The sequence below is a fragment of the Chironomus tepperi genome, unplaced genomic scaffold (genome assembly GCF_022539635.2).
Source record: "Chironomus tepperi strain 1889 unplaced genomic scaffold, CSIRO-AGI_Ctep_v1 contig_161, whole genome shotgun sequence".
Classification (NCBI taxonomy): Eukaryota; Metazoa; Arthropoda; class Insecta; order Diptera; family Chironomidae; genus Chironomus; species Chironomus tepperi.
In genome coordinates this window covers 1,010,384-1,038,278 of record NW_027226283.1, presented here as the reverse complement: position 1 = coordinate 1,038,278, position 27,895 = coordinate 1,010,384, and the positions used below count along the sequence as shown (strand labels likewise).

Here is a 27,895-nt window from a genome sequence, read left to right as displayed (position 1 = left end):
AAGCAATATAGGAATTGTAGCTTTATGTCGAGAAAAGTTGTCATAACACATATGGTGTTTTTCAGCATGAGTACATTACACGCACATATGCATTTTAACAACTTATGTTATAATCTCTTATGAGTCAATCAAGTGAAAGATGAATATTTCTACAGTCATGACTTTCCAAAAAAAAGTAAGCAAGCAAGCAAGAGGAAAAAAAGGAAGAGAAAAATTAAAAGTGATAACAGCATGAAGAGTGAGAGAATGAGAAAAAAATCATCAATTAGATGACAAAAGTGATACACAGTGAAAGAATGTATGCAAAATTTGTATGTTCATTCTAAGCTTTACAAAAGGAACATAATAAAGAATTTTTTTTTGGTTTGCTATAAAAATGTATACAATTTAATGTAAAAAAAAAGAGTCCTCGAAGTAGTGCGCATACTCCACGAAGGAGCTTTATATTAAAAATTATTATAGAAAAGATTTGAAATCTAAAAAAAATCTCAGTATCATTTCAAAGCTCAAGCACTCAATTTAAAGAAATGTGTTAGCCGTGGTAAAATTTTAAGATGAAAATCATAAAAATTTTCTCCATAAAGTCTTTCCATTAAGGATTATTTGTGACGTTTTCATATAAAAAAAATAATAATGTATGTTTTATATCCTATATGAATTGATTTGCATAGAATAAAGGAAAAGGGATAAAGTTTCACGTATGGAGAATGAACAATGTACATACACATGAATGGGGAATTAAGAGAATAATAAAAATAATTTAATTACTTTTGTGAAAATGTGAGATTATACAACATTAACATTCTGGCTCTGATTCTAGATGCAATTCAATTTCATGTACATAAGTGTTAAGAAGCAATGTATCAACATCAGTGAATACAATTATGAGGAATAATTGTAGAAATTTATGTGGCAATATAATTTTAATGGCTATTGTCTTCTTTTCAGTATTAATTGGTGGGTTCAAAATATAAAAACAATAATTATGTTTCGTGAATATTCTTTCCATTATTTCTCCCATTAATATAAATATGTAATTTAATTTAATGGAAAAGTAATGAAGGAAGCAAATTGTATATAAAGCCCAGAACAGGCGCATTTAAATCAAAAAATTCTCAATACTTCTTCTAGACGCCAAAAATGTTCAAAAAACGCAAAACTTTACGGAATCATATGAAAATGTGGAACCACGAGATTACAGACCAAATGGACAAGACTTGACACTAACGAATATTGAAAATTTTACAAATTCTCCTCCTACATATTCGACTAAACCCCCGGACTTCGGAAGTTCTATCTCACTGGATTCAACTTCCAATTATGATCGACGAACGACAGTTCAAAATTGTAAGTTCTAAAACTATTTGAGCATATAGCATTATATAATGATGTGTCTTATTAGATATAGTTCCAACATTATCTACTAGTTTCATGCGACATCGATTAGGGCACAAACAGTATCAATCAAAACATTATCATGACCAATTCGGTCCATTTTTTGAAGATCCACTCAACACGACTGGTACGTTACAGATAGGATTTCATGAAGGAACTGAATCAATTTTAAACTGTAGAGTAGGAATGTTGAAAGATAAGACAGTTATGTGGGTACGAAGAACATTTGACAAAGTTTCACTTTTAACTGTGGGAAATGTAACTTATTCCGGTGATCCGCGCATAAAAGTTATGTTTATCTATCCAAACAACTGGAGATTATCGGTAAATATTTTAAGTATTGACGTTGAGCAATTTATGACTGTGAAAAAAAAAATGTCAAGAAATTACTCGGCAAATTCGCCGCAAGAAAGGTTTCGTACCGAAAATAAAATTTTCCCTTCCTTTTGTTGTTATTTCTTTCTTTTTTCTATTTAAAAGATAAATCCAATTACTTCAAGTGATGAAGGACTATACATGTGCCAAGTTTCGACTCATCCTCCTCGCGTAATAGCAACTAATCTTACGGTATTAGGTAATTACGTAAAATAATAATTTAGAGACATTGTTTAAGGAACTTAAATCTCTTTTTTTAATACCTTATTTTAACAGCCCGAGCAATACGGTTGATAGATGAAATGGGCCATGAAATAAGTGATAGATATTATAAATTAGGTAGTTCCTTAGATGTGACATGTCAAGTAGCTCTATCATTTCTCAATACATTATCGTCACCAACAAAATATTCACATAATAGAATAACAACAACAGTACTTCCATTTATCAATACAAATCAAATAAAGAAGAACATAGAGAGCGAAAATCTAAACATTAAGTGGAAAAAGGATGGAAAGGAAATGCCAAAAAATATAAAAATAAGTTTAAGGTCTGTAAAAAAAAAAACATTGTTACACACAGATCTATCTGCTGTGTTTACTTTTCCTTTGTCCTATATCATCACTTGATTCGACTGTATAAAAATTTTATAGCTGCTTTCTTTACGCTTTTCTTCATTTTTCTTTCATTCCTTTCATGTCATACAGTACGACACATATTTGGAAAAATAGCCGTATCTCTATTATACATGCTGAAAAAATGCATAGTGGCACATATACTTGTTATATTAATAATTCTACATATACAAGCGTTAATATTCAAATTTTAATGGGTAAGTATCTAATATCTTTATCATAATCATTATTAATAATAAACAAATATCCATGAGGGAATTCCCACCGTAATTAGATATGACATTAAAGTTTGAATTTCTGTTCTGTTTCAGGAGAGACGCCCGCGGCTGTTCAACATAATCACTCTATGATGTACACATGTAGTTTTTTCATCTTCCTTTTGGAAGTTTTGCTACTTTTTGTTGAGAAGGAACTTTAAGTTTACAAAAAAATCATCATTATAGGATATCCATAGAACTAATCTCGTATACTAATTTCCCCACCAATTTATATGATAAGTTGGTCTGACCACGAACAAAAAAAAAGTATCTAGAATAATGCAAATTAAGATATACTTATAATTTTTTATACGTTATCAACATGATATACTTTTAAACCTTAACATTAAACTTCAATTTAACGTGTCATATTATAAAGAGAATTAACATTAATGGATATATTCCAGTAACTTCAAAAGTTAAATAAACTAGTGTATCGGGTAGAAACCCAATGCGGATATATTCACACCGTTCCATAAAAAGTCTCGCGGGTAGGCCAAGCTTCGCTTGGCAAATGTTTGAGGGATCAGGCGTCAGCGGGTAGGCCAAGCTTCGCTTGGCAAATGTTTGAGGGATCAGACGTCAGCGGGTAGGCAAAGCTTCGCTTGGCAAATGTTTGAGGAATCAGGTTCCAGCGGGTAGGCCAAGCTTCGCTTGGCAAATGTTTGAGGGATCAGGCATCAGCGGGTAGGCCAAGCTTCGCTTGGCAAATGTTTGAAGGATCAGGCGTCAGCGGGTAGGCCAAGCTTCGCTTGGCAAATGTTTGAGGGATCAGGCGTCAGCGGGTAGGCCAAGCTTCGCTTGGCAAATGTTTGAGGGATCAGGCGTCAGCGGGTAGGCAAAGCTTCGCTTGGCAAATGTTTGAGGGATCAGGCGTCAGCGGGTAGGCAAAGCTTCGCTTGGCAAATGTTTGAGGAATCAGGCTCCAGCGGGTAGGCCAAGCTTCGCTTGGCAAATGTTTGAGGGATCAGGCGTCAGCGGGTAGGCAAAGCTTCGCTTGGCAAATGTTTGAGGAATCAGGTTCCAGCGGGTAGGCCAAGCTTCGCTTGGCAAATGTTTGAGGGATCAGGCGTCAGCGGGTAGGCAAAGCTTCGCTTGGCAAATGTTTGAGGAATCAGGCTCCAGCGGGTAGGCCAAGCTTCGCTTGGCAAATGTTTGAGGGATCAGGCGTCAGCGGGTAGGCAAAGCTTCGCTTGGCAAATGTTTGAGGGATCAGGCGCCAGCGGGTAGGCCAAGCTTCGCTTGGCAAATGTTTGAGGGATCAGGCATCAGCGGGTAGGCCAAGCTTCGCTTGGCAAATGTTTGAGGGATCAGGCGTCAGCGGGTAGGCAAAGCTTCGCTTGGCAAATGTTTGAGGAATCAGGCTCCAGCGGGTAGGCCAAGCTTCGCTTGGCAAATGTTTGAGGGATAAGGCGTCAGCGGGTAGGCAAAGCTTCGCTTGGCAAATGTTTGAGGAATCAGGTTCCAGCGGGTAGGCCAAGCTTCGCTTGGCAAATGTTTGAGGGATCAGGCATCAGCGGGTAGGCCAAGCTTCGCTTGGCAAATGTTTGAGGGATCAGGTTCCAGCGGGTAGGCTGCTTCGCTTGGCAAATGTTTGAGGGATCAGGCGTCAGCGGGTAGGCCAAGCTTCGCTTGGCAAATGTTTGAGAGATCAGGCGTCAGCGGGTAGGCCAAGCTTCGCTTGGCAAATGTTTGAGGGATCAGGCGTCAGCGGGTAGGCAAAGCTTCGCTTGGCAAATGTTTGAGGAATCAGGCTCCAGCGGGTAGGCCAAGCTTCGCTTGGCAAATGTTTGAGGGATCAGGCGTCAGCGGGTAGGCAAAGCTTCGCTTGGCAAATGTTTGAGGAATCAGGTTCCAGCGGGTAGGCCAAGCTTCGCTTGGCAAATGTTTGAGGGATCAGGCATCAGCGGGTAGGCCAAGCTTCGCTTGGCAAATGTTTGAGGGATCAGGTTCCAGCGGGTAGGCCAAGCTTCGCTTGGCAAATGTTTGAGGGATCAGGCGTCAGCGGGTAGGCCAAGCTTCGCTTGGCAAATGTTTGAGAGATCAGGCGTCAGCGGGTAGGCCAAGCTTCGCTTGGCAAATGTTTGAGGGATCAGGCGTCAGCGGGTAGGCCAAGCTTCGCTTGGCAAATGTTTGAGGGATCAGGCGTCAGCGGGTAGGCAAAGCTTCGCTTGGCAAATGTTTGAGGAATCAGGCTCCAGCGGGTAGGCCAAGCTTCGCTTGGCAAATGTTTGAGGGATCAGGCGTCAGCGGGTAGGCAAAGCTTCGCTTGGCAAATGTTTGAGGAATCAGGTTCCAGCGGGGAGGCCAAGCTTCGCTTGGCAAATGTTTGAGGGATCAGGCATCAGCGGGTAGGCCAAGCTTCGCTTGGCAAATGTTTGAGTAGGGTTGTCAATTACAAATACCAATATTTGGGTATTTGGTCCATTTTGAAACTATTTGGGTCACCAAATAATTTGTAATTTCAAACCAAATAATTTGTATCAAACAACATAAGAGTTAAATGTAAAGCAAGTATGAAATTTTTCCTGAAAATCTTCAAATATAAAATTTTGCAATATTTTTTAAAAAAATTATGTAGTATTTTTTAGAATTTTTGAGCATTGTTCTGATCAAATATCTAGTGAATACAAAAATTTAACACATTTTGTGGTTTTGAAAGTCAAGACGAAGAGATAGAAATTCACACTTCATGTCCTTATGATTAGAATGGCTGTATTCATGAATAGACATAGAACCATAAGTTAAGTCATTTAAAGGTACTAAAAACAGGACTGAGAAGTTTATTTCATTGAATTCCATTCAAGCTACGTTAAAAAGTGTTTAACAAACCTTCTCTGTATAGAATGGTTTTAGTCGAAATTTCCTAATCAAACGACTGAAGAGAAGTTAATATTTTACTTATTTTAAATTATTTTTCTTTGGAAAACATTATTTCATTACTTCTAAGTTGATTGTTATTACTCATTATACACTATGCGTGAATATTCAGGAAACTTTTTGAAAATTTAGATGCTTTTGCGGGTCATATCCATACTTTCGAAAATATTTGGTATTTGTACAATATTTGGGGGTCTCGATATTTGGGTATTTGGTATTTGTACAAATAGTAAAAACCCAAATAATTGACAACTCTATGTTTGAGGGATCAGGTTCCAGCGGGTAGGCCAAGCTTCGCTTGGCAAATGTTTGAGGGATCAGGCGTCAGCGGGTAGGCCAAGCTTCGCTTGGCAAATGTTTGAGAGATCAGGCGTCAGCGGGTAGGCCAAGCTTCGCTTGGCAAATGTTTGAGGAATCAGGCAAATGCTTGAGGGATTAAGCTCTGGCGAGCAGGCTAAAAATATTTTTCGTAATTTTCATACAATGTTCAAAGTTTTAAAAAATCATAGAAAACATTGATTTTGAAATTTTGTATGAAAACGAAAGTTTTTTGCTTTTTCCGATGTAACGGCTGTTCCTGCCATGCCCAAAATCTAATCAGCTCTTCTATAGAGCAGCACGGATCGATTGCAAAAAACTAGAAGTCTCTACGATGTCTCGTTATTGAGATTTCTTGCTGATTAACTTGTTTGCTTGTTTGCTTGTTTGCTTGTTTGCTTGTTTGCTTGTTTGCTTGCTTACAGAAAGCGAATTTTTCGATTTTCTCTGCAATGCCTCAACCAAATTCAAATCTGTTTTTTGATTATGGTGAGGAATTCCAGGCACAAACTTTTTGCGATAGAACAAAACTTGCCATTATGCTTAGTTTGGCTGTAAAATCCAAAAAACTGGTTTTTCAATCTGAACAAATTCAATACATTCACACGTGAAAACGGTGTGAATATAAAAAAAATTATTTACCGAAACATTTAGACACATTTATATTTGATTTTTCATGAAAATTGATTTTTACAGTATCTCCTATTAACAACAATTGGTCACAATAAACAAATCGGAAACACAATTGTGCATAACATTAAATATTGTATTATCCAATGAAGGTCACTTGATTCAATAAAGCTTTTAATTATTATTATCATTCAAAATATACCGGTAAATTTCTGCACATACAAATGAGCTCAAATTAACGATGAAATCGTGCATGTATTATGTCAACTTGCATTTAAGGGGGAATCTTGAATCGTTGAAAATCATCAGCATCCTACTGGACCAATGTTGACCAAACTATTTTCCAAAAATTAAACATCTTCGACAAAGAGAACACATGGGATGGAGTTCATGGAATTTCCAAAAAATTCGGCAACACACTAATCCTTAGTATTAAAAGTGAGGTTAGAATTTAGTGGCAGTGGTGGGCACCCTGTGTGCCGCCAAATTTATTTGGAAAGACTACGAATCGTATGCCGCTTTCGATTTCGGTTGTGGTTTTCCTCCAAATTGTGGCGTGAGACCAAAAATGGAAGGTTCCTCGACACTGGTTTAGGTTATCGAGCCATATGGATATCCGCCATATACGCCAGTGGAAGAGTACGGCATCTGTGGACGAATGGTTAAGCAACAGACGGCTGGAATTCTCTCACTTTAGAGAGGACGTATGTTCGAATGTTCGATTCTCACTAGAAGCTGATCAGCTTGACTTAGTGTTGAGCTAACATCTGAATTGTCCATGTGACTACGGTTCACATCACACTACCCACTACGTTTACAACGAACAGCTTAAAAATAATTCAGCATGCAAAAATTACATTCAAAAGAACAATGGGACATCATCAGTGAACAACTCTTTGCTGTTTTTAATTTTTAATTATATTTGATTACCATGAAAATTGCGGAATAATTTTGTTAATAATTCTTGTTGAAATAAGGCTTACAATATCGTGTATTCAAGTCAGTATGAGATAGACGGTGCTGTAAAGTCATTTGAATCCCCTCATCAACATCAAACGAATTAGTGCTGTATAGAAATTTCTGATGACAAAAATCTGCTTAAATTCGGTTATCTATTGAACATAAGAATTTGTTTAAATACCAACCACAAGTTATTATCCAAATAATATGACAAAAAATTATTTATTTTGCAACTAGTCTTTGTTATTTCAATTGGTATTGTTATGCATAAAATTGTAAAGTAAGTAAACCGTATTTTACGTAATATGTGCATTGAATATAAAATTCATACATCGATTTGGTTTTTAAACTATAGCATTATTTTGAGAAAATAAGTTTTGTTTGTTATGGGATTATTGATGCATCCATTGATTATTTTTTTCATTTCATGTGATCATCCCGATGTCATTGATACACAACAGATTCAAAAGGGATGATTCGATATGATTGTCATTATGATAACCACAGGTACAAGAAAAAAAATTGTACAATCATAGTTCAAAGCTGTCGGTGTGCTTGGAATATTTACCGGTGTGTACACAGGGAGAGGAAAAAACACCTGTAGACAGCAGATCAATTTCATTCACTATATCAGATTTCAAAGCATACCTCAAAACCTTCAATTCTGAGGTGGAAAAATACTTTTTGGTTTACCGAGTAAATTCTCAAGTTTCAAGCCTTTCTCAACTTAATAAACTTTGTGGATTTTAATATTATTGTAGACGAATTAGCTTAGTACCTGTATAAATAAAACTTGACAGACACACATTAATACATATGATAGTATAGTTATGTATGTAATTAAAATACAAAACAATCCAAAATGTTTTGATAAGTACATGTCATTATGAGCTTGCAAATTACTAAGTACATATGTTGGTTATTATTTTAAATTTTACAGTAAGTGCTCATAAATGAAATATTAGATACATTGGAGATGTTTCCGCATTCTCATGTTTAGTCATCCTTTTCCATTGGATAATAATTCTTCATTAGTTCTGCAACAGGTTTTAGAAAAAGCAGAACACTTCTAACAGTTTTGGTATTATAACTTCTTAATTTGCTCTATGGCTGCAAGCAAGCAAGCAAGCAATGATATGCACTTAGTAAAGTGTAACTGATTTTCAATACCTAGAAGTGTGCTTGCTTACTTTCGTCTACGATCATTTACTTGTTTATATGTTTATACTTTTGATATGACATACACACAATATTACCTACCTGTGTATTTTACATCCATAAGTCTATAAGAATTGGATTAATGAGTTATTGAGAAACTACAATTATAAAAAAAATCCAACTAGGTATATATGAAATCAATGCATGTGAATGAAAATGTACTTAATGATATTCGATGGATGTATGGTCAGTTATCGAATGGATTTTGCCGTGATGACTTGTGATCTAGTTAATATAGCTAATAATAATCAATTTCTAAAAATGTAAAAGCCTTCAAAATTAATCAAAGTGCTTTATTTAATATTTTAAAAAGTATTAACAGCAGTGAATAATTTATACATCCAATAATTATGATCAGCAGTGCATTTGACAGTGTTTGAACTATTTTAAAGTTCATACCTACATATGATTAAACCCTGTGATTTTATAAATTTTAATTATCCGCTTTTAACTTCAATAAACATTCATAATTAAACGTGCATAAAGAGTATTATTAGATCTACACATCAATCATTAATACATTATAACTTTATATTAAATTCTATTCAAATTCAAAATTAATGAGCTGCTTGAGAAATCTGAATGAATTAAAGTGCGTAAAAATAAATGAATAATAAACAATGTGTGCAAACTGCAAATTAGTTAATTGAAATATAGTGCTGTGAATGTAAGGTTTTAGTTCTTGTTAAACACCAACGAACAAAGGCCGCTTAACAAAAAATTAAGAATGAGTCCAAAGCAATGGTTGTCACTCTTAACGTTTTACATCTTGTATTTGATATTTGGTGCTAGTGTATTTTATCATGTCGAACACAAGTTGGAGACACAGAGGAGAAATGTTGAGCATAATAAACGAATTAGCATTAATGGTAGGAACCCGAGTAACACAAAATGAAGGCTTCGCCACAAAACTTTGAAAGTTCCGCTTAAACTCTTGAAGGCCACCTAATTTTGGCAGTCATTTGTGTCATGGACAAAAGAAGTTTAGTGGAGCATTTAAAGTTCCGCATCGGAGCCTTCTTCTTTTGTGTCATATGATGAACTTACTGGTTTCATTTCTAACCACACATATATTTTGAAGAAATCAAAGAATTTAGCTTGAATACATAAATTTACATACATAAAACTTTGCGAGTTTGTGAATAAATTCAAATGTGGCTTATCACTTTGAATTAACATTTCAAATTATTTCCAATAAACATAAGTGGATAATTCCCAAAAAGTTTAAATATCTTCCAGAGTTGGAAATAATCTCTTGTGTGTGTTTTGTTGATAATACTTTAAAAGCATTAACAATTCCTTGATTTGGAAAAATGATACATCACGTAAAGAGCAGCACAACAATCGTGCAAAACGTAATCCCATTTCTTCAAACCTGACACCACACAGAAAAAAACAAGTCCTTTCAAATGCACGTTACCGTATCGGAAAGAAAGCATGTAATTTGATAACTGATAAATTCAGTTCATATGACAGGGTATGCAGTCAATGATTACATCTGTATTCAGTTAATATATACTTTAGAAACACTTCCACTTTACAAGATATTCCATAACAAAATAATATGTAGTCATTAGTCTGCTTCGTCTAACGAAATTATTGTTAACTTGCCTGGTTTATCTTCTTTATGATACAATATTGTTCATTATATTTCAAAATTATATACATAGGAGTTGTTATTATAACATTTAAGTGTAATGCCTTATAAGCAGTATTTCTCTACCATGCACATAGTCAGTCTTATCATGAATTTGTCATGACATGAGATTTGTAATTAAATGTTAAAATGAGGGATGCGTTCATGACTTTTCTTATATGTCTTACTTACTATAAAGTTTTATTACCTACATATACTAATAATAAACATCAATTGTAGTTATCTAATATCAATGTGACTTTAATTACAACTTCAATTTCCGATTTCACTTTATTATAAATCAATATAAAGTGTGTGAAGAAGTTTATTTACATAAAGTAAAGTATTTTGTACTGAAATTATAGCAACATTGACGACGATACGTGATGAATACTTGTATGCAACCGATAATGAATCATGAAAAATTGTAAATATTTTCACACCACATTAGCAAAATAGAACGCTTGCCTGCTCCAATTAGCGATTAACGAGACTATACAAATATTGTCACTGGATTAGCATCATGAAAGATCAGCTCTACATGATACAGTCAAACATAATTAGATACATCGATTTATGGGAATTTCAAAGCATGTTCAAGAACAAACGGTTAAAAATTTATTTCCTAAGGTTTTATGGAAGTAGCAAAAAAAAATACATTCAATTTCAAGACCTTTTTAAGCACGTGCACGTTTGGATCGTATTAAGCATGCTTTAAAAAATACATAGAAAAACAATTTTCCGAGATAAATAAAAGGCAGAGAAAATTTGACTCCTTTCAGTTTTTATTAAGTTCTAATCTGTGAATTTAATTGTCGTGGCTGAATAAATTCGATAACAAAAAACCCGAGCGGGACATTACGACGAACTTCTTTTTTTGCTGCAAAATCAGGCATTATGATGCAGTCAGAGCAACTTCGTCATTAATATGGCAACTTAGCAGTGTCCTAGCTAGCACGTTCCCTAACAGGCAATGGCCACTAGTCAGGCATGCTCGCGAGCGTACTCTAAGCTTACTCTGTTCTTAAATGCAAGCTCTTGGTCTGCACAACGTTGTGCTGTTCGGAAGTATTAAAATGGAATTTGAAATGGAAGCTTCTATATATTCACATTCGGTCCGTTGACATTCGCAAATAAGCTATGGAGCAAATTAAATTAAATCATATGATTATTGTGAATCAAGTAGTGTCATTGCTTCATTGCTTATTTATGAGAATTTTCACTTGCATTTAGTAAGATCTTATTTATGCATTTGTAGAATGAAAAGATGAAGATGATTTAAGGTCTATATCTTCTACAATTGATTCATTGAAAGTGATAATTATATATTATTAAGATAAATATTCAATAAGCGCAATTTGTTGATCAGGAATTGATTAATACGTCATCAATATCTTTGAATGCATAATTTTAGTAAATATTTTATATCTTTTTTATAGCCTTGATGACAAGATACCTTTTAAATGATACAAAGCTACAAAATGAGATTCTCGAAGAGGGTAAGATGATGAGGAGCATGTATATACAATTTGACACTAAAAGCCTTAATTGTTATTTTGTTTTAGTGTCTGATTATTGTGGCAAACCGGTGACACACCCATCTAAAGATGAATATACGGAACCATACATTTGGAGCTTTTATCATGCGTTCTTTTTCTCATTTACTGTATGCTCTACAGTTGGTAATATAAATTTATTCTCAAGTGTAAGAATGATGGATACAACTACATTTTTAATATTTACAAAGGTTACGGAAACATTGCACCAAGCAATACAACGGGTCGAATGTTTTTAATATTTTACGGTCTAGTCGGTGAGCTTACATTTAAATGTTTATACTGTACTGTTTTTGTTCATTATGCTAAGATGTAAATATTGTTTTAAACATTTTGTTTAGGTCTTCCTGTACATGCAATTTTGTTCGCATACATGGGTAACTTTTGGGGCAATACTGTAAGTTTATTTCTATGTCCCATAAGTTCTTTAATCTAAAACTTTATATTATATTTTTAAAGTTTGTGAAGCTATATAGAAGATATAAGGAGTACAAAATGGCTATGGACAAACATTGGGTGCCGAAAAAAGTCAGTTTGATTGGACAGATCTCACTTTATTTATTCCCTGGAATCGTTTTATTTATATTTGCTCCAGCAATTCTTTTCTCATACTTTGAAGATTGGGACTACTCAATATCAGTGTACTACACCTTTGTTACTCTCACTACAATCGGTAAGTTTAAACTTAAGCACTGCAAGCGTACATTTACGAAAATTAGAATATTGTTTCATAATTTGGATACCTTTGGTATGCAAAGAGAGAAGCACGCTTATAAAAAATAAATTTGAAAACTTTAATTTTTTTGTGAACTTTTATTGGCCAAATTTAAATAATTTTAGTATGACTAGGCATGAATTAATTATTTTGGCACGATTATAATGAACTTGAATTATATTGCGTTGCTTGTAGCAAGCAGCAGTATGTAAATTACGAAGTTTGAGCTTGTATTGAAAATCTATTATAATAGAGCTGGCACTTTTTTGACTATAGTTGATGTCTTCCTTCCGATGTCACTACAAGCCTGTGCTATCTCCATGCTCAAAAAAGAAAATTTGAATAGAACATGCTGAATAGCGACGACTGTCAAGTTGTGATATTTAATTAAAATGTTAATCATGATTTATTTCAAAGGATTTGGCGATTTTGTACCAACATTTCAAAATCATCAGGAACGGGAATATGGAATCTATTTTATATTGTATGAGCTATTTATAGTTTGCTGGTTTATAGCAGGTATATTAATTATAAGAACAATAAGAATGAATCTTTTAAATTATTCAATAATATCCATTACTTCTTTAAATAACATGCTAACAATAATTTTGGAACTAACTCACAATTAGAATTTGAGTACTTAATTCACTAATGTATGGTATAATGAGACTTTTGATATGCTTGAATTAATGGTAAATTTTAAAATACAATTTAGGCGTCAGTTATATAGCGATGATTATTGGATTCTTAATCAAGTAAGTATCTACCGTCTTCTTTGTCTTGAATGAATTAATTTCATTTATCATTGTAAACATTCTGTTGTAAAATATTTATTATTTTAATGATATAGAGGTTTGCGTAGCAAGAAAGTCAAAAGGATTGAGCACAATCTAGCTATAAATATAAAGGAAACACAAAAGAAAATATGGAGTGGGGTGCAACGTGATGTTGGATATATTCGGAAAATTTTAAATGAGGTATATTTCCTAAAATTTAAGGTGTGTATTCTCTCTAATGAAAAGATAATATATTAATGGTTGTTCTTTGTCCATTTATTCAATCGAATCGAATTTAATTCTCTTTCAGCCTGTTTATAAAGACCGAACGGATGCTAGTAAGAAATTTCATATACCGAGATCTGAATCCTGTCCGAATTTATCTATTGAAGATGTGGATGAATTTGAAGAAGAAATGATGATTTTAAACAGGAAGTTACGAAAGCGTGCCTTTTCAGAATGTACAAAATTAAGGCAAACAAAGAAGCCATTACATGGTTCTATTACTATAACACGTCCTCAGTCGGATAGTGATTTAAGTTTTATAGATAGAGAAAAAACATTTGCTTTACAGAGTCAACAGCAAGTTGAGCCGGGAGAATTATTGGCAAAGCTTTCCGTTGCTTTGAGTGAATACAGAAATGGTTACCCCAATCATGTAGGATTCAGTGGATTTTCAGATTCTGAAATTTTGGCAGATGAAGCAAATTATTCAAATATGTCAATAGCTACTTCTACAGATAAATATCCTCCATCGGAAACTTATGCTCGTAGTCGTCGTGCATTATCTGAAGTTTGCATTCCAATTGAAAAATATTCAAAGGTAATTTTCCATACTTTTTAATTTAAGCGCATTTCATGATTTTTTACGATTCTTACAATAAAAATTGAGTACGTCATTGCAGTATTATAATTTTTTTATGGCAAGTGAATTAATTTTTTGAATGTCTCAATCACACTTTAGGATTCGAATGAATGGACATGGTGTGGAGCAAACACACAAATAAATGAAATTGAAAGAATACGTTCACAAGTGATAAAACCGAATATGACACATAAAACATCTCTTCAGAATGATTTTGAACATTTCCCACACGATTTAGAAATAAATTTGAAAGAAAATATTGGTAAAAAATCATTACTACAAAAATTCAATATTTTTAAGAAGAGAAATTCGGACGTAAGGAAATATTCAATACAGTATCCGAATAACCCACTACATTATGAGCACAAAAATAGTCAAGAGTTTTCACAAAAAGACAGAATCAATAATATGGACGACATGTCGTCATATAGATACTCAAAATCTAATATTTTCACAATTCCTTGTTATGAAGAAGAGCAGGATTTACTAGAGAGAACTACAATGGCCGATGTCATAAGAGCTATCGAAATGCTTAATACTGACAAAGTTACAACAGAGAATTCTCAAGGGAAATCAATACTAAATTCAATGCATCGGAGGTTGGGAACAGATCACTTATACCGGAATCAAAACCTTTTATTATTAAATAAAAAATACAACTCCAGTCATACAATACATTCTCCAGGTCAGGACGTATCTCCTATTATGATAAACAAACGTCAAAGAATATATAGTTGTGTGGCTGAAAATATCTATCAAAATCGAAATAATAATACAGGTAGAAAATTTAGCGATGTTGATCCATTACGAAAAAGTACACGTATTGTTCCCCGTTTTCAAGCATCACAAAACTCACCAATGTCAACTGTAAAACATCGTTTCAGTATAAGACCAGTAAATCTTAACAAATAATTTAATCAAAATTTGTCAATAAATATTCAGTATTGTCATCAAACATGCCACATTTATAGACATACACAATCATTTGAAAATTGCCTTCTGTTATGTACAATAAAATCTAATGAAACGATTGGCTTGTTAGCTACTACATTGGATATTCATATTTTTTGCACAATAGCTATTTCGGCCATTCTCTGACTGTACTCTAATATTTATAGAAAATGTTCCAACTTTTGATTCAAAAAATTTATTTCCGAACATAAAACTTTTACTGAAACTTTTTCTTGTATTTAATTTTAAGATTTTTTTGTTGAAAAAGTATTGGGACATTCGTAAATGATGTTCGTTATCATTTCATTCACAGATATTTCATTTATAACCTTATCTGAATATGTTTTGCATGGCAGCCAAATGACGTCCAAATGACAATTTCTATGCTAATTTCCACTTGGATGTCATCTGGATGTTACGAAAAACTTGTGCAAATTAAGTAAAAACTAATCAGTATTTTGTCCCAGAGATATAAGCCGCCGGCTAGTCGGCTATCTGGATGTTTTCACATTTAATCAAAATATATCTGTGAATATTCATGATAGTCATCTAATCCTACATTGTGATAGATATTTTCCTAAATATTGGACGTCATAAGAGAACGCCTGAATATAATAAAACTCGAATATCAAAAAGTCTTCCTATTGAATATCCCTTATTAAAGTTAATGACCCGTTCGAAAATTGTACATTCAAATTAAATTAACAAAAAAAAAATGAAAATGAATCAAGATTGAGTGTGATAAGTACATGAAAGACTATTGTATTCAAATATGTATAGGTATTGTAGTTGCAAAAAATGTTCTGAAAAGAAGAAATCTAGACTAAATAAAGGAGTACAAATGAATAGTTTAATTTATGTTTGATATTTATTCTTCACATCATTTTTTTATTTGAATTTATTGAATGCAATGAGTTAATATGTTAAAAACGTTTGGCATTAAAACTATGTGATGTAAGTAATGTATGAATAATAATTTGCATAGAAATTATTCAATTTTTGGGGCAGTAAATGCGGCGCATACCTTTATAGATGTAAATTGCAATTGAAATATTTATTATAATTAAATAATACTGCAGAAATTTTTTTATATGTAACTTAACAGGAAAACCAAAAAGGTATGCATTATTCAAGAAGCTTGCGCCCAATTTTCATTCATAATTTTTCTTTTTGGAGACAGTTTTATCTCCAATTTAACACGAATTAAACGTTTTTGGAATACTTTGGCTTTGTGATTTAAAGATTTAATTTTGAAATAGGTAGGTTTGATTAATATGAATGGTTTGTATGGTATGAATAATTTCGTAAATATCTTTAGCTATCATAACTTGAACTCAAACGATTAGGAGAAGGAGGAGTAGAACTAGAAATATTACTAGTAATGCTTTGACGAGATTCAGATTTACGTTCGCGAGACATGTTAAGGGATGAAGCACTATTGTCTAATGGACTTGGAGATCTTGGAAGAGAGGAATAACGTGAGGATGTTGATGATTTTTTGCTACTACTGAGATTCAATTGACATGGTGAAACTCTCGATGCCAATTTTTCGTTTATACTTCCTTGTTCAACATTACTAGGCAAATCCACAAACTTTTGTTTCTGAATTTCTGGCCCCATGTGGCTTATATGATTAAAATTAGTTGGACCAGAAATCAATTTACGTCGGTCGGAGCCGATTCGTATTGTTTTATTTATTTCACGTAATGAAAACTTTCTTTTCGTCTTAAAGCTTTCTTCTCTGTTTAAGAACTTTTCAGTATTTAAGACTTCTCTTGTATGCATATTGGCGAGATATATGATAATTGATGAGTCATTAATGCTCATTAAAGATAAATTACCGTTGAAACTAAGGGGCTTCGATCTTTTAAGGCCAATTGATTGAACCCATTCACCCATTTGAATATTAAATACATCCAAATGTGTCTCAGAATATACCAATAAATGGCCATCACAATAAGCTATTTGTATGAAAAAATTAAGAAAATCAATAAGTAAATTAAATATTCAAAAATTCTAAGAATACTTACTTATATGAGTAGGAACGGCTGGATACATAATTTCTCTATCGCGAGATTTTCTTCCTTGTATGTCTACGTAAATCGATAATGTTTGAAAAACCAAAAGAAATTCTCTATATCCACTGTTTTGACTAGACTGTATTTCAATGACTCTCCATGCATCAACGCCCGAGTACATTAAGAAGTTGTTTAATTGATTTTCCGGATGAACTAACGCTATTCGTAATATAGGTAAAATTAATTGGAATGGCATTTTTATAAAAAGCTTTTTTGTCATTCATTAGATATAAATTGACTTACGCATTGCATGTGCTTCTCCTTCGAGATAATAAGCCGTAAAGCCAGATTGATGTCCAACAGCCAACCTTGTGTCAGAGAGAATTTGTAAACTCTGAACCTGATAACAAACATTAAATTCACATATCTTGTGATGTCGAGCTTTATTACGGTTGATTTCATAGACTATAATTTGTGAACCGCTTGACTTCTTCATAGCCAAAACAATGCAAAATATGTTCTGTGGAAATTTACGTATAAGTCCCCAAGTGGCAGTGACACAAAACTTTGATTCGACAACTTTTATCCATTCAACATCAGTAGATTCTAAAGCTCTGATTGGCAGCAGCTTAATCGATCTTTGTTTGCCGCACAGAATCATAAATATTTGTTCATCGCTTATATACCAAATTTCATAAATCTTCTTACTTTCTCCAATTTTCGCTATTTCACAGCGGTCAAGTTCAACACAATAAATACCATCTGATTCTGTGCCTAATAAAACACGATCTTGATCAATAATAATTCCAGAAGTAACATTTCTTACAACACTAAGTGTACTATCAAGAATCTCCTTAACTCTAAATACTGATGTGTTCGGTAAATTATTTCGTTTCAATATGCGATGTAGCTCATTCAATGCAACGACCCACTTATTTTTTTCACTTTCTGAATCAGCCAGCATTAAAGTTTGTAAAGGTTGGCCCTCCAGTAATGATGTTGTAATCTTAAAAATACATGGTACATCCTTCTTCGATGCATGTATAACATCATTTTCTCTAACACTGGATACAGAAAATTCACAATCTCTCATATCCAAAACCTGCGCTACATGGACACTCGGCATTGAACTTCTTTCGGACGTTATGTCATACAGAAATAATTTAAAATCACAAACAACAACGAACTGTCTTATCCAGCCTTTTTTAATAAATCCATGCTTTGGTACTTTTACATATCCTTCATAAGCTGTTCCAATGCCTTTCGAAGGATCAATTCCAAGTGGCCTTTTAGATTGAGTAGCCGGACAATGAGTCGGTACTTTTTGACAACAAATCATATGACACGCAAATCCACATAATTCACAAACTGTCAATAAAAAAAGTGATATTAACTCTTTTGATTAAATTTTCATAATTTTAATACATACCGACACCTTGACGAGTTAAACCGACCATTATTGAGGTACAGAAATTACATTTAGTTGGAGATGAGAATGTACGCACTAAAAATTGGTGAATTCGTTGAGATGCTGAAGACTTTTGTGATGAGTCTTGCTTTTGCAATATTGAGCTATGAATACTATTCGAGTGATCTATAGAAACATCACTAATGTTGCTTCTCGAACTAGAACTATGTAACTTGTTATCTTCGATATCACCTTCGTCGCTTTCAATTGAAAAATTTTTCGTATTCATATAATTTTCTTGTAATTGAACAGATTGACTCTGAGAGTATTGCTGAGGAATTGACGATATACTTTGAGCTTGTTGAGTATAGCCCAAATTATTATTTGATGAAGAACTTGGAATAATTGTACTGTTGTTTTTTCCTGAACTTGGGGACATTTCCTGTTCAAACAAATTATTAGAACATTTTGCATTCTCAAATTTGAATAAAGGACTCACGGGATTAGGGACCGGTGTGGGAACTGTATTTGATGATGATGAACCTTCAAAAAATTATTTTAATTAAATACCATTACAAGCGAATTTTTGAAAGTACTTACGATCTTTTGCCGTTTCTTTTAGAAAATGCTCCAAGTAAGACATTTGGGATGAAGGACGTTCATAAACTGTAAAGAAACCACAGAATTAGAAACAGATTAAAAAGTCATTATTTGAAAAACTTACAAGTTTCTTGCTGAAGTTCAACCTGCATTTCCTTTAATTGGTTATCCTTCTTCTTAAGATCCGTTGACAGATTTTCTGCAATGTCAAATAAATGTTTAAAGTTGTTCTTAAAAAAGTTTAAAAGAATAAGATATTACCTATCAACTTTTTGGATTCACGAAGTTCTCTGAAATATTCAAATGAAAAAATATGATTTATTGAAAAATCATGGAACCAAAGAAATACTTACCGCTGTAAAGCAATAAATTCCGTTCTCGTTTTACTAAGTTCATCAGCTATTGCTGTCTTTGCCTGAATTTCGCTTTGTAATGAGCTTTGTAAATTGAGCAATTCCATCTTTTCCATTTTCTGAGAACGTCGGTTCCTCCAATTCTTTTCTGATGAGTTTTGACTTGATTGTTTCATATATTCAAGCTCTTCAGTCATTTTTGTTGCTAAGGCTTGCAAATATGTACGAGCATCCTTTTCATCAGTGACCCATTGGATAATTTCAGATATTTGGTGTTCACATTGTGCAATAGCTTGTCTTTTAACTCTCAGTTCTTCATAATTATTTTCCATCTGAAGTCTTTCTGCTTGATACTGTCGATTATTTTCACTCAGCATTTCCAATTCTCCAATGAGTTTTCTATTATCTTCCAATAATAGCTTCTTATCTCTTTCAAGCCTCATTCTGAATTCCGCAAACTCATTTGGATCATTACTTGTCAAATCATTTCTAACACGCTCTTCCAGTTGTATCTGGAGCATATTTTTCTGACTTTCAATTTCATCCAAATGATTACGAAGTTGTGCTAGCTCTTGATTATATCGGAACTGCTGCTGATTTAGTTTATCCTTAAAATCAATTTCCATTCTTTCAATTTCCAATCTAAAGGATTCAGATGACAATCCTATGGATGAGCCCAGATCTGAAGTTGATGATAATCGACTGTCTTGCCTTCCAAATTCAAGTCTTTCTTTTGATGTTTCAAATTCCTGGACTTTTAATTCCATTTCTCTTCTTCCTTTCTCAATTCTTCTCACTTCGTTTCGCAAACCATCAATTTTCTGCATGGCGACTTCTAATTCCTCTTCTTTATCACGAACTTGTTTAGATATTTTTTGCTTCTGAGTTCTTAACTCAGAAAGTTTATCGGTCACTTCCGTATATTCATTCATTGCCAACGTTCTCTGCTTTATGGCATCTTGCAATTCCTTTTCTTGTGAATTTAGTCTTTCCATTAAGTCCATACGTTCCTTTTGGAGCTCTTCTTTTTCATACTTCAAAGCTCTTATGATTTTCTCTGCCTCTAATTGTCCATCCGTTTTATCTGCACCACCACTATTAAAATGTTGATTTTCATAATATTTCAATTGACTTTCCAAATCACAATTTTGTTTCCTTAAGAAATTAACATCGTTAAGAAGCTTTCTCGTACTTTCGGGACTAAGGGTGTCTTGTTGAAATGGATTTGTACTCTGTTTGTAAATGGAATGTGAAGCCTCCGGCATATGTTGAACGTTTGAGACTTGGAGTTTTTGTAACTCAATGCAACTATTGATATTTTTAGTGTATGTAAAACCGATGAATGGTAAATGATTTCCTGAAAAAATAGGATTTCCTGTTGGTGGAACTGCTTCTTGAAGAATCCTGTTTTCAGAGTCTTCAACATCAAAATTACTCGTGTCTGTAGGACTTGAAACTTCTGGAATGAAAGGTGCTGAACTATTTCTTATAGTTTCCCAATTGATTCCTTCAAACCATGGATGATTTTTAAAGTCATCAATACCATTTTGACCTAATCTAGTCTCTTGTGAACATATTAGGCTTTTCATAAGATTTTTTGCATTTTGACTTACAGGAAAATCCTCATCTTCGGGTGGAAAATCAAAACTCATTTTGTGGTTCATAATTTTACCATAAGTTTCAACAAGACTTTCTGCGTAGAATGGAGTTTCGGCAAAAAGCATTTCATACATGCAAACACCAAGAGACCACCAATCACATTCAGTTCCATATCTTCCTTTGCCATCTTCCATAGCTCTAAGAATTTCTGGACTTATATAATCTGGAGTTCCAACTGCAACGTTTGATTGAACTTTTCCATTTGCTCCAAGTCTTAAGCATGAACCGAAATCAGCTAATCGAATGTGTCCATTAGCATCCAGTAGACAATTGTCTGGTTTTATGTCACGATGAATATAATTTAATTTATGGACACTGTCGATTGCTAAAATCATTTCAGCAATATAGAATTTGGTCATTTCTTCTGGCAATCGATCCTCAAATTTACTCAGCAATGTTAACAAATCTCCTCCACAATAATAATCCATAACTAAATAAAGATTATGGTCGTCTTGAAATGCATAATGAAGATTTGTAATCCATCGTCTATCACCAAATACTAAAACATCTCGTTCCTCTCTAAAACATGCAGTTTCTGCACGTTTCAGCATTTCCCATTTATTCAATATTTTCATTGCGAAAATTTCGTTGCAATTTCTCATTCTCACTAAGCATACTTCACCAAATGCACCCCGTCCAATCGTTTTGATAACTTCAAAATCATTTTTTGTAAGACGTAGATCTTTTATAATCGTCACAATGTTCTTAACTAAAATATATTTTTTGTAAAGAAATAATGAATTATATTAGCTAAATTGGAATACAATACAATCATACTCACATAAATCTAAAAAATCTGATACAGTTTTTTCTCGACGAAGTGATGAATGGCAACATTCTTCGTAAAATATTATCAATGCATCAAGCAACGATTCAACATTTAAGAACTTATCTGATCCTTGGAAATCATTTTCCAAGTTTGTAACACAATTCAAGATCACTGATTCAACACCAATCGTATTATTTAAATGTGAAATATATCTAATGATATCCTTTATATTACTGCCATTAACTAAAGCTTCTAATATTTGCAATCGTTTAACGATTGAATCTGAAATGATAAATCATGTGAAATTAAGTTATCAGGTCCAAAATTAAGTGATCACATACCGCTTTCAAAATTTAATTTCTCTACAGATAGTTGATCGCTCATTTTTGTAATTTATTTTTTAATCAATCATTATAAGACTATCATCGAAACATAGAATCCTACTAATTCCTTATATCAAGAGCATTTATTGTCTTTTGTATGAGGCGTATTATCTGTGAAATAGAAATAAAAATAAAATAATTAATGATTGTATGTAAAAAGATTTCATGGGAAATATTCTACATAATATTCAATAAACATAGAAATTTTAGTCCATTGTTAACTGCACAATCTTGAATGTTTTAAAGCATTGCGCAAGCTGTTACCTCCTACATGGAAAATTATATTTATTCTCGTTTGATAATCTAACTTTTCATGAATTATCAGACTTATTAACGATTAAGCAAGAGGATATGTAACAACTTCTTTTAGAGATGAATTAATGCTTGACATATAATGCATCAAAACATTAGAATATATTGAAATTCAACGATACAGCATTATCGAAAGGAAGTTTTGAAAAATCAATATTCTAACCGATTCGAAAAATGAATTAACTTAATTTCTTCTTAATTGAGATATATAGACACTTTAAGTTGTGAATTAGCAAATAAACACTTAAATTAATTAGAAAATCCGGATGCTTAAAATATAAGAACAAAAAGTTGAAGAAAATTTTGATTTTCAAAGTTACACAACTTTTACACTTACTTACTAAAGTAAATTTAGTAATATTTAACAAATTCAGCAAAATCTAGCAAATTTGGTAAAATTCAGCAATATTATTTTAATTTTAGTATCTTAAATTAATATATTTTTACTTTTTCATGACAATTGAACTAAAATTTCCAAGAGGACCGAATGAAAAAAAAAGAGAGATTAGAGAGAATGAGAGAATAAATGATTTCAAATATGTTGTTATGTTCAAATTGTTATTTATGTTTTCAAAAATTGGTTCCTTACTTTTTTGAATTAAATTCACTATGATGCTTTGTTAAAAATTTAATAAAATCTTTAATTACACTTTTATGTAAGATTATTCCTTAGAAAAATTTTAAAAATTTAATCTGAATTTTTGTAAATTTCAAAACATTTAAAAAACTATTTTAAAATAGGAATCAACTTTCTTAGCAATAAAAAGAAAAATTTAAAAAGTTTCGTTAATTTTTAGACTTCTAAAATCAAAAATTTTGAAAGCATCAGAACATCATTTATTCCTTATTAAAGTTCAAAAGCACAATAATCAAATATAAATTGTGTTTCATTAGTTGTTTAATATTAGCATTTATTATAATAGGAATAAAATAATTTAACAAATCTAAATCTATATCATTCAGACTTGCCTAAGAAACATTGATATCCAATATGTTGGAAATTGTTCTAATTTACTTAAGTTTCGTAACGATCTTTTGCAGATTCAAATGAAAAAGGGAAAAAGCTATAAGACATAGAAAAAAATGTCGAAAAAAAGCTCAAAGGAAAGCTTTTTAAAAAATCAGAATTTCACTTTTTTTTTAAAATTATCATAAAGCCGTTTTAAATAGTCCTTTTCTTGATTAAAAAGTGCAGAATAAACTATTAAGTGATAGCTGAAAACGATAAAGATTAAGTAAAGGCATTGCATATTCAACTATATAGTAAAATATCAAAGAAATGGCTTCTAATTAGAATCAAACTTTTCAGGCATTTTTGTGTGAAAATAACGTGAAATTATTAATAAGAAATAAATACACTACACTTTTTGATAAATAAAAAATATAACTAATAACATCCAGTATGAATAGAGTGCAACGGGATACTTTAAGATCAGGTTTGTCAAAAAAAAAAGTATAGAAAAAAGTGTGTGAGAGTGAGATGGAAATATAGCGTTCATTACGCGGAGCATAAATAGTTCAAGAAGTGAAGGCAAATCTTATGTTTATATCAATCAAGTGTTTAGTATTTGATTTAAAAACTATACTAAAGAAATTTATTATTGATCCATTATTCGAAATAAATGGCAACTTCAGTTATTTGTCTGTCCGTCCTTTTATAGTAAAATTAATATGTGGCATAAATATTTGTGCTCCCGCCTTACATTCAATCTTCTCATATCACATAATTTATCGCTGTAACCTAATTACAATATTCAGTAGTTGATGAACTACCTCACAAAAAATTTTATTAGCTATGCTAAGTAAAGTAATTTATTGCGAGTAATGAGTATGTTTTTTTTTTCTCTTAAATTAAGATAGAAAACATCCATAATTTTAATAAACAGTTATATTTGGCTTACATATACACACTTTCTTCAAGCTTCAAATAACTTAAAATGTTTGTTTACAAATTTTAGAGTCTCTTTTTATTGTCCCATTTTTAGTTAAAGTTGACAACTGGGGAACATTTTTTCTTCAGAAGCTCCTGAATTTTTTTAACAAAACAGACTACTGCGATCTAACGCTGCAATTTTTGGATAATTCACAATTGAAAGTTCATCGACTTGTACTATCAGCATGTACAGGTACATCATTTAAATTGCTTCATATTTCTGTTTTATTAATACTGTTTTTTTTTAGACTACTTCAACATGCTGGAACAAACTTGCGAGATGGTCGAAGACATTTTAATGTAATTTATTCATTTTCTATTAAATTAAAATTTTTTATTAATTAATCTTTTTATTTGTTTAGAATGCCGAAAGATCTACAAGCTGACACAATTTTGCCGATTGTCAAGTATGTACAATAGAAATAATTCAAAAAAATGGTAAAAATAGTACTGACGTAATTTTTGTTTTTAGTTTTATGTACACCGGCTCTTTGGAGTTTCATTACAGTATGTATGAAAAGCTGCTGAAAACATCTCGTGAAATGAACATGACTGTTTTATCAAAATTACTGGAGGCTCATCGTGAAACATCATCAGTAACAAAATCACCACAACCAGTGTTGTTGAACAAGAATGCAGGTGCAGGTGCAAATCGTTCACAGCCAAAAGTATTTCATCAAAAACCATTACCAACAAAAACAGTTATTTATAAACAAGGTCAGACGATAATTAAGCATGTATCGCCAAATAAATCCAATATTCCTGAGCCGATACAAATTGTGTCTCGATATCAAACTGACAAAAATGTGTCTCGCCCTTCGCGATTTATCGTGCCTGATGAAGTTGTTGTACCCGACACAGAAAGTTCATTTGAAAGCATTTCTTATGAGAGTAAACCTTTGCAAACAGCATCCCAGTTAAAAAAAGAAGATGAAAATTCAACATTCGAAAATCTTCGTCGAGGATATACAAATAAAAGAGCTACAACTGCATTACCAACAACTGCTCCTCCTTCTAAAAAACCAAATCTGGAAGATATTAAAGAACTTGCTGAATTACAAAGTCAACGCAATGAACTGATTACTGAAGATACTAAAGTTGTTGCACAAAATTCAGAAAGCATTCACGAAGAGGAGGAAGCCTCAGATGATGATGATTATGATGGAGATCAATATTTTGATGATGAAGGGTCTGATGACGAATACTCGAAAAATCAAAAGAATTCTCCTTCAACAATTGTCAAACAAACAACTAAGCAAATCACTGTCAGCGACTGTAGTGGAGGAAATATAGATCATGCAAAGATACTCGGTGAAGTTTTAAAGAAATATCCAAATTTGGTGAAGAATCCAAAAAATATCAAGCTGAAAATTATGCAAAAGCCTTCACAATCTAATTCATCACAAACTACAGCTATCGTGCGTGTCGTTAAAACTGACAATGATCCTAAAATTGTCACATCAACTCCTCAACTACAACAACGGCAACAGCCCAAGAAAATTGATGCTAAAACGATGCATGAGCTTATTCGACTGGGTGCTGAAAATCAAAAAGGTCCGTGGCTTTGCTTAGAATGGTAAGAAATATAAATATTCAATTTTCTTTTCTGTGACAATAATGATCATTCTTATTTTAGTGGAACTGGTGGCAGACCCATATCAATACCTACATATAAAAAATTCCGTGCTCATTTAATAAACGTACATAAGCAAAAGATCGATCCGAGAATTTGTGAACATTGTGGCTTAAAACCAGCAAAAAGAATAGAGTTGATTCAACATCAGTTAATAGCACACAACGTCAATCCTCCATCAGATGTGCCATTATTCAGATGTACGACGAAGAATTGTGTCTTTGTAACACAAAAGGAGGACTTGTTGATGAAGCATAAACGAGAAGTTCATAAAGAATTCCAACAAAAATGCTCGTACTGCTCAAAAGTGTTCAATAAAGAGTTTCTCTTGCATGCACATTTGCGTGCTGTTCATAGACACAAAGCGAAAAATGATGGTATGATGGATTTTAGTGAAGATGAAGAATATGAGCCTGCTGCAGGAAGTTCGAAAGACAACAATCAATTTACTGTGGAACAAGGAAAAAATTCTAGTGGCAATAAGATTGAAATATTATCAAACATAGAAATACCAGCTGACCAATCTGTTAACATAGTAGCAAACTCTGTTGTTTCAAGTAGCTCAGAAGCTGAAGCTTTATCAAACGTCGCAACAGGAATTGCTACTAGCTTAGCTTTAGTTGATAATGTTGTTATGGATGATCAATTTAATATAGAGAAACAGCTTGCACAAATGCACAATGAGTATGACGATTCCAAAAAGGAGGAAAATACTGAAATTATTACACGCTTAGTGGCTGAAGATGGCACAGAAATGGTTCTGACACCAGAACAGAAAGAAGAGATTTTACAACAGCTTCAACAGCAAGGAGCTACGTTGTCCGATAATGTTGTTATGGTTCTTGATCAAAGGCAGCTCAATGTCGAGGATCAAAATAATGGTATCATGGTAATGTTAAGTGATCCACAAAATTCGTTAACAGATTCAACAGACAATATTAGTACAACAATTAAGCCTGAAGAGATTGAACATGCCGAAGTTGTTTTTCAAGATGGAACAGTAAGAGAGAAAAGTGACGATGAGTCCAATAAATCACGACTGAAATTAATTGCTGATTTAGAAGATGATTGGACTGAAGAAGTGTCTCAAGATGAAGTAAAAGAGCCAGAAGATATAACTGTAAATGATACTGAAAAGGTTGAGGAAAAGACCGAGCAACAGTTGGAATCTAAAAATGAAACAAATGAGGAGCTTAATAGTTTATTGCAGGATTGGGAATGTGACACTAAGAAAATGGACGAGAGTTCTGAGAAAGTCGAGGAAGAAAAACAGAGTGTTGATGAAATTAAAAATGATTTAGATACACCTGAAATTGAGAGTAGTCCTGCAATAATTGAGGAGAAAGAGCCTATTGACGATGAAAAGATTAATGACGACGAGGAGAAAAAGGATGCGCCTTCAAATGAAAAATCTAAAATAATAACTGAATTGTTAGACGAATGGAATGACCTTTAAAATTACATATTATTTTTATTTTAATTAAACTAACTTTTCGCATATAGTTTTGACTCCGTATTCTAATTTTTATTGTATGGTTATATACAAATTTATAGTTTCCTTTTCATTATACACTTTAAATGGATAAAAAATTGAAAAAATAAAACATTTTGTCCCGCAAACACGATTTTTGGATGATTTTTTCTATTTTATGCTACTGCC

General features: G+C 32.7%; 4 protein-coding genes across 11 annotated transcripts; 3 read left to right on the top strand and 1 right to left on the bottom strand.

Moving 5' to 3' along the window:
• The first annotated feature begins 278 nt into the window (after nucleotides 1-278).
• dpr18 (defective proboscis extension response 18) lies at nucleotides 279-8,261 on the top strand. Of its 3 annotated transcripts, none has more exons than XM_070637514.1 (10): nucleotides 279-298; nucleotides 821-957; nucleotides 1,132-1,347; nucleotides 1,403-1,719; nucleotides 1,876-1,969; nucleotides 2,047-2,320; nucleotides 2,478-2,602; nucleotides 2,717-2,929; nucleotides 6,557-7,730; nucleotides 7,912-8,261. In XM_070637514.1, exons 2-8 carry the CDS (start codon nucleotides 885-887, stop codon nucleotides 2,821-2,823), a joined length of 1,206 nt encoding a protein of 401 aa, XP_070493615.1. In that variant the 5' UTR covers nucleotides 279-298; nucleotides 821-884; the 3' UTR covers nucleotides 2,824-2,929; nucleotides 6,557-7,730; nucleotides 7,912-8,261. The 3 variants fall into 3 exon arrangements, with proteins under 3 accessions (XP_070493615.1, XP_070493613.1, XP_070493614.1); XM_070637512.1 differs by lacking the exon at nucleotides 279-298 and adding an exon at nucleotides 428-541 and having other exon boundaries at nucleotides 672-957; XM_070637513.1 differs by lacking the exon at nucleotides 279-298 and adding an exon at nucleotides 428-635.
• On the top strand, nucleotides 7,750-16,021 carry Ork1 (open rectifier K[+] channel 1). 2 transcript variants are annotated; one of them, XM_070637511.1, is made up of 12 exons: nucleotides 7,750-7,957; nucleotides 9,234-9,537; nucleotides 11,744-11,803; nucleotides 11,870-11,986; nucleotides 12,052-12,117; nucleotides 12,202-12,257; nucleotides 12,320-12,533; nucleotides 12,993-13,094; nucleotides 13,291-13,330; nucleotides 13,426-13,573; nucleotides 13,662-14,174; nucleotides 14,316-16,021. In XM_070637511.1, the coding sequence occupies exons 2-12, from the start codon at nucleotides 9,396-9,398 to the stop codon at nucleotides 15,126-15,128; spliced, it is 2,271 nt and encodes a 756-aa protein (XP_070493612.1). In that variant the 5' UTR covers nucleotides 7,750-7,957; nucleotides 9,234-9,395; the 3' UTR covers nucleotides 15,129-16,021. The 2 variants fall into 2 exon arrangements, with proteins under 2 accessions (XP_070493612.1, XP_070493610.1); XM_070637509.1 differs by having other exon boundaries at nucleotides 9,155-9,537.
• LOC139088329 (serine/threonine-protein kinase Genghis Khan-like) lies at nucleotides 16,017-23,132 on the bottom strand. 3 transcript variants are annotated; one of them, XM_070637508.1, is made up of 12 exons: nucleotides 23,117-23,132; nucleotides 22,316-22,468; nucleotides 21,987-22,256; nucleotides 19,547-21,914; nucleotides 19,455-19,483; nucleotides 19,318-19,392; nucleotides 19,194-19,259; nucleotides 19,093-19,136; nucleotides 18,615-19,035; nucleotides 17,489-18,553; nucleotides 17,198-17,404; nucleotides 16,017-17,128 (listed from the first exon to the last, which is right to left on the bottom strand). In XM_070637508.1, the coding sequence occupies exons 2-12, from the start codon at nucleotides 22,356-22,358 to the stop codon at nucleotides 16,482-16,484; spliced, it is 5,235 nt and encodes a 1,744-aa protein (XP_070493609.1). In that variant the 5' UTR covers nucleotides 22,359-22,468; nucleotides 23,117-23,132; the 3' UTR covers nucleotides 16,017-16,481. The 3 variants fall into 3 exon arrangements, with proteins under 3 accessions (XP_070493609.1, XP_070493607.1, XP_070493608.1); XM_070637506.1 differs by having other exon boundaries at nucleotides 23,007-23,131; XM_070637507.1 differs by having other exon boundaries at nucleotides 23,011-23,131.
• Nucleotides 23,133-23,767: 635 nt separating this feature from the next.
• Nucleotides 23,768-27,846, top strand: Cp190 (centrosome-associated zinc finger protein CP190). Of its 3 annotated transcripts, XM_070637196.1 has the most exons (7): nucleotides 23,768-23,904; nucleotides 23,979-24,105; nucleotides 24,655-24,795; nucleotides 24,851-24,902; nucleotides 24,965-25,009; nucleotides 25,075-26,178; nucleotides 26,239-27,846. In XM_070637196.1, exons 2-7 carry the CDS (start codon nucleotides 24,072-24,074, stop codon nucleotides 27,689-27,691), a joined length of 2,829 nt encoding a protein of 942 aa, XP_070493297.1. In that variant the 5' UTR covers nucleotides 23,768-23,904; nucleotides 23,979-24,071; the 3' UTR covers nucleotides 27,692-27,846. The 3 variants fall into 3 exon arrangements, with proteins under 3 accessions (XP_070493297.1, XP_070493295.1, XP_070493298.1); XM_070637194.1 differs by having other exon boundaries at nucleotides 23,797-24,105; XM_070637197.1 differs by lacking the exons at nucleotides 23,768-23,904; nucleotides 23,979-24,105 and adding an exon at nucleotides 24,191-24,497.
• Nucleotides 27,847-27,895: the final 49 nt, after the last annotated feature.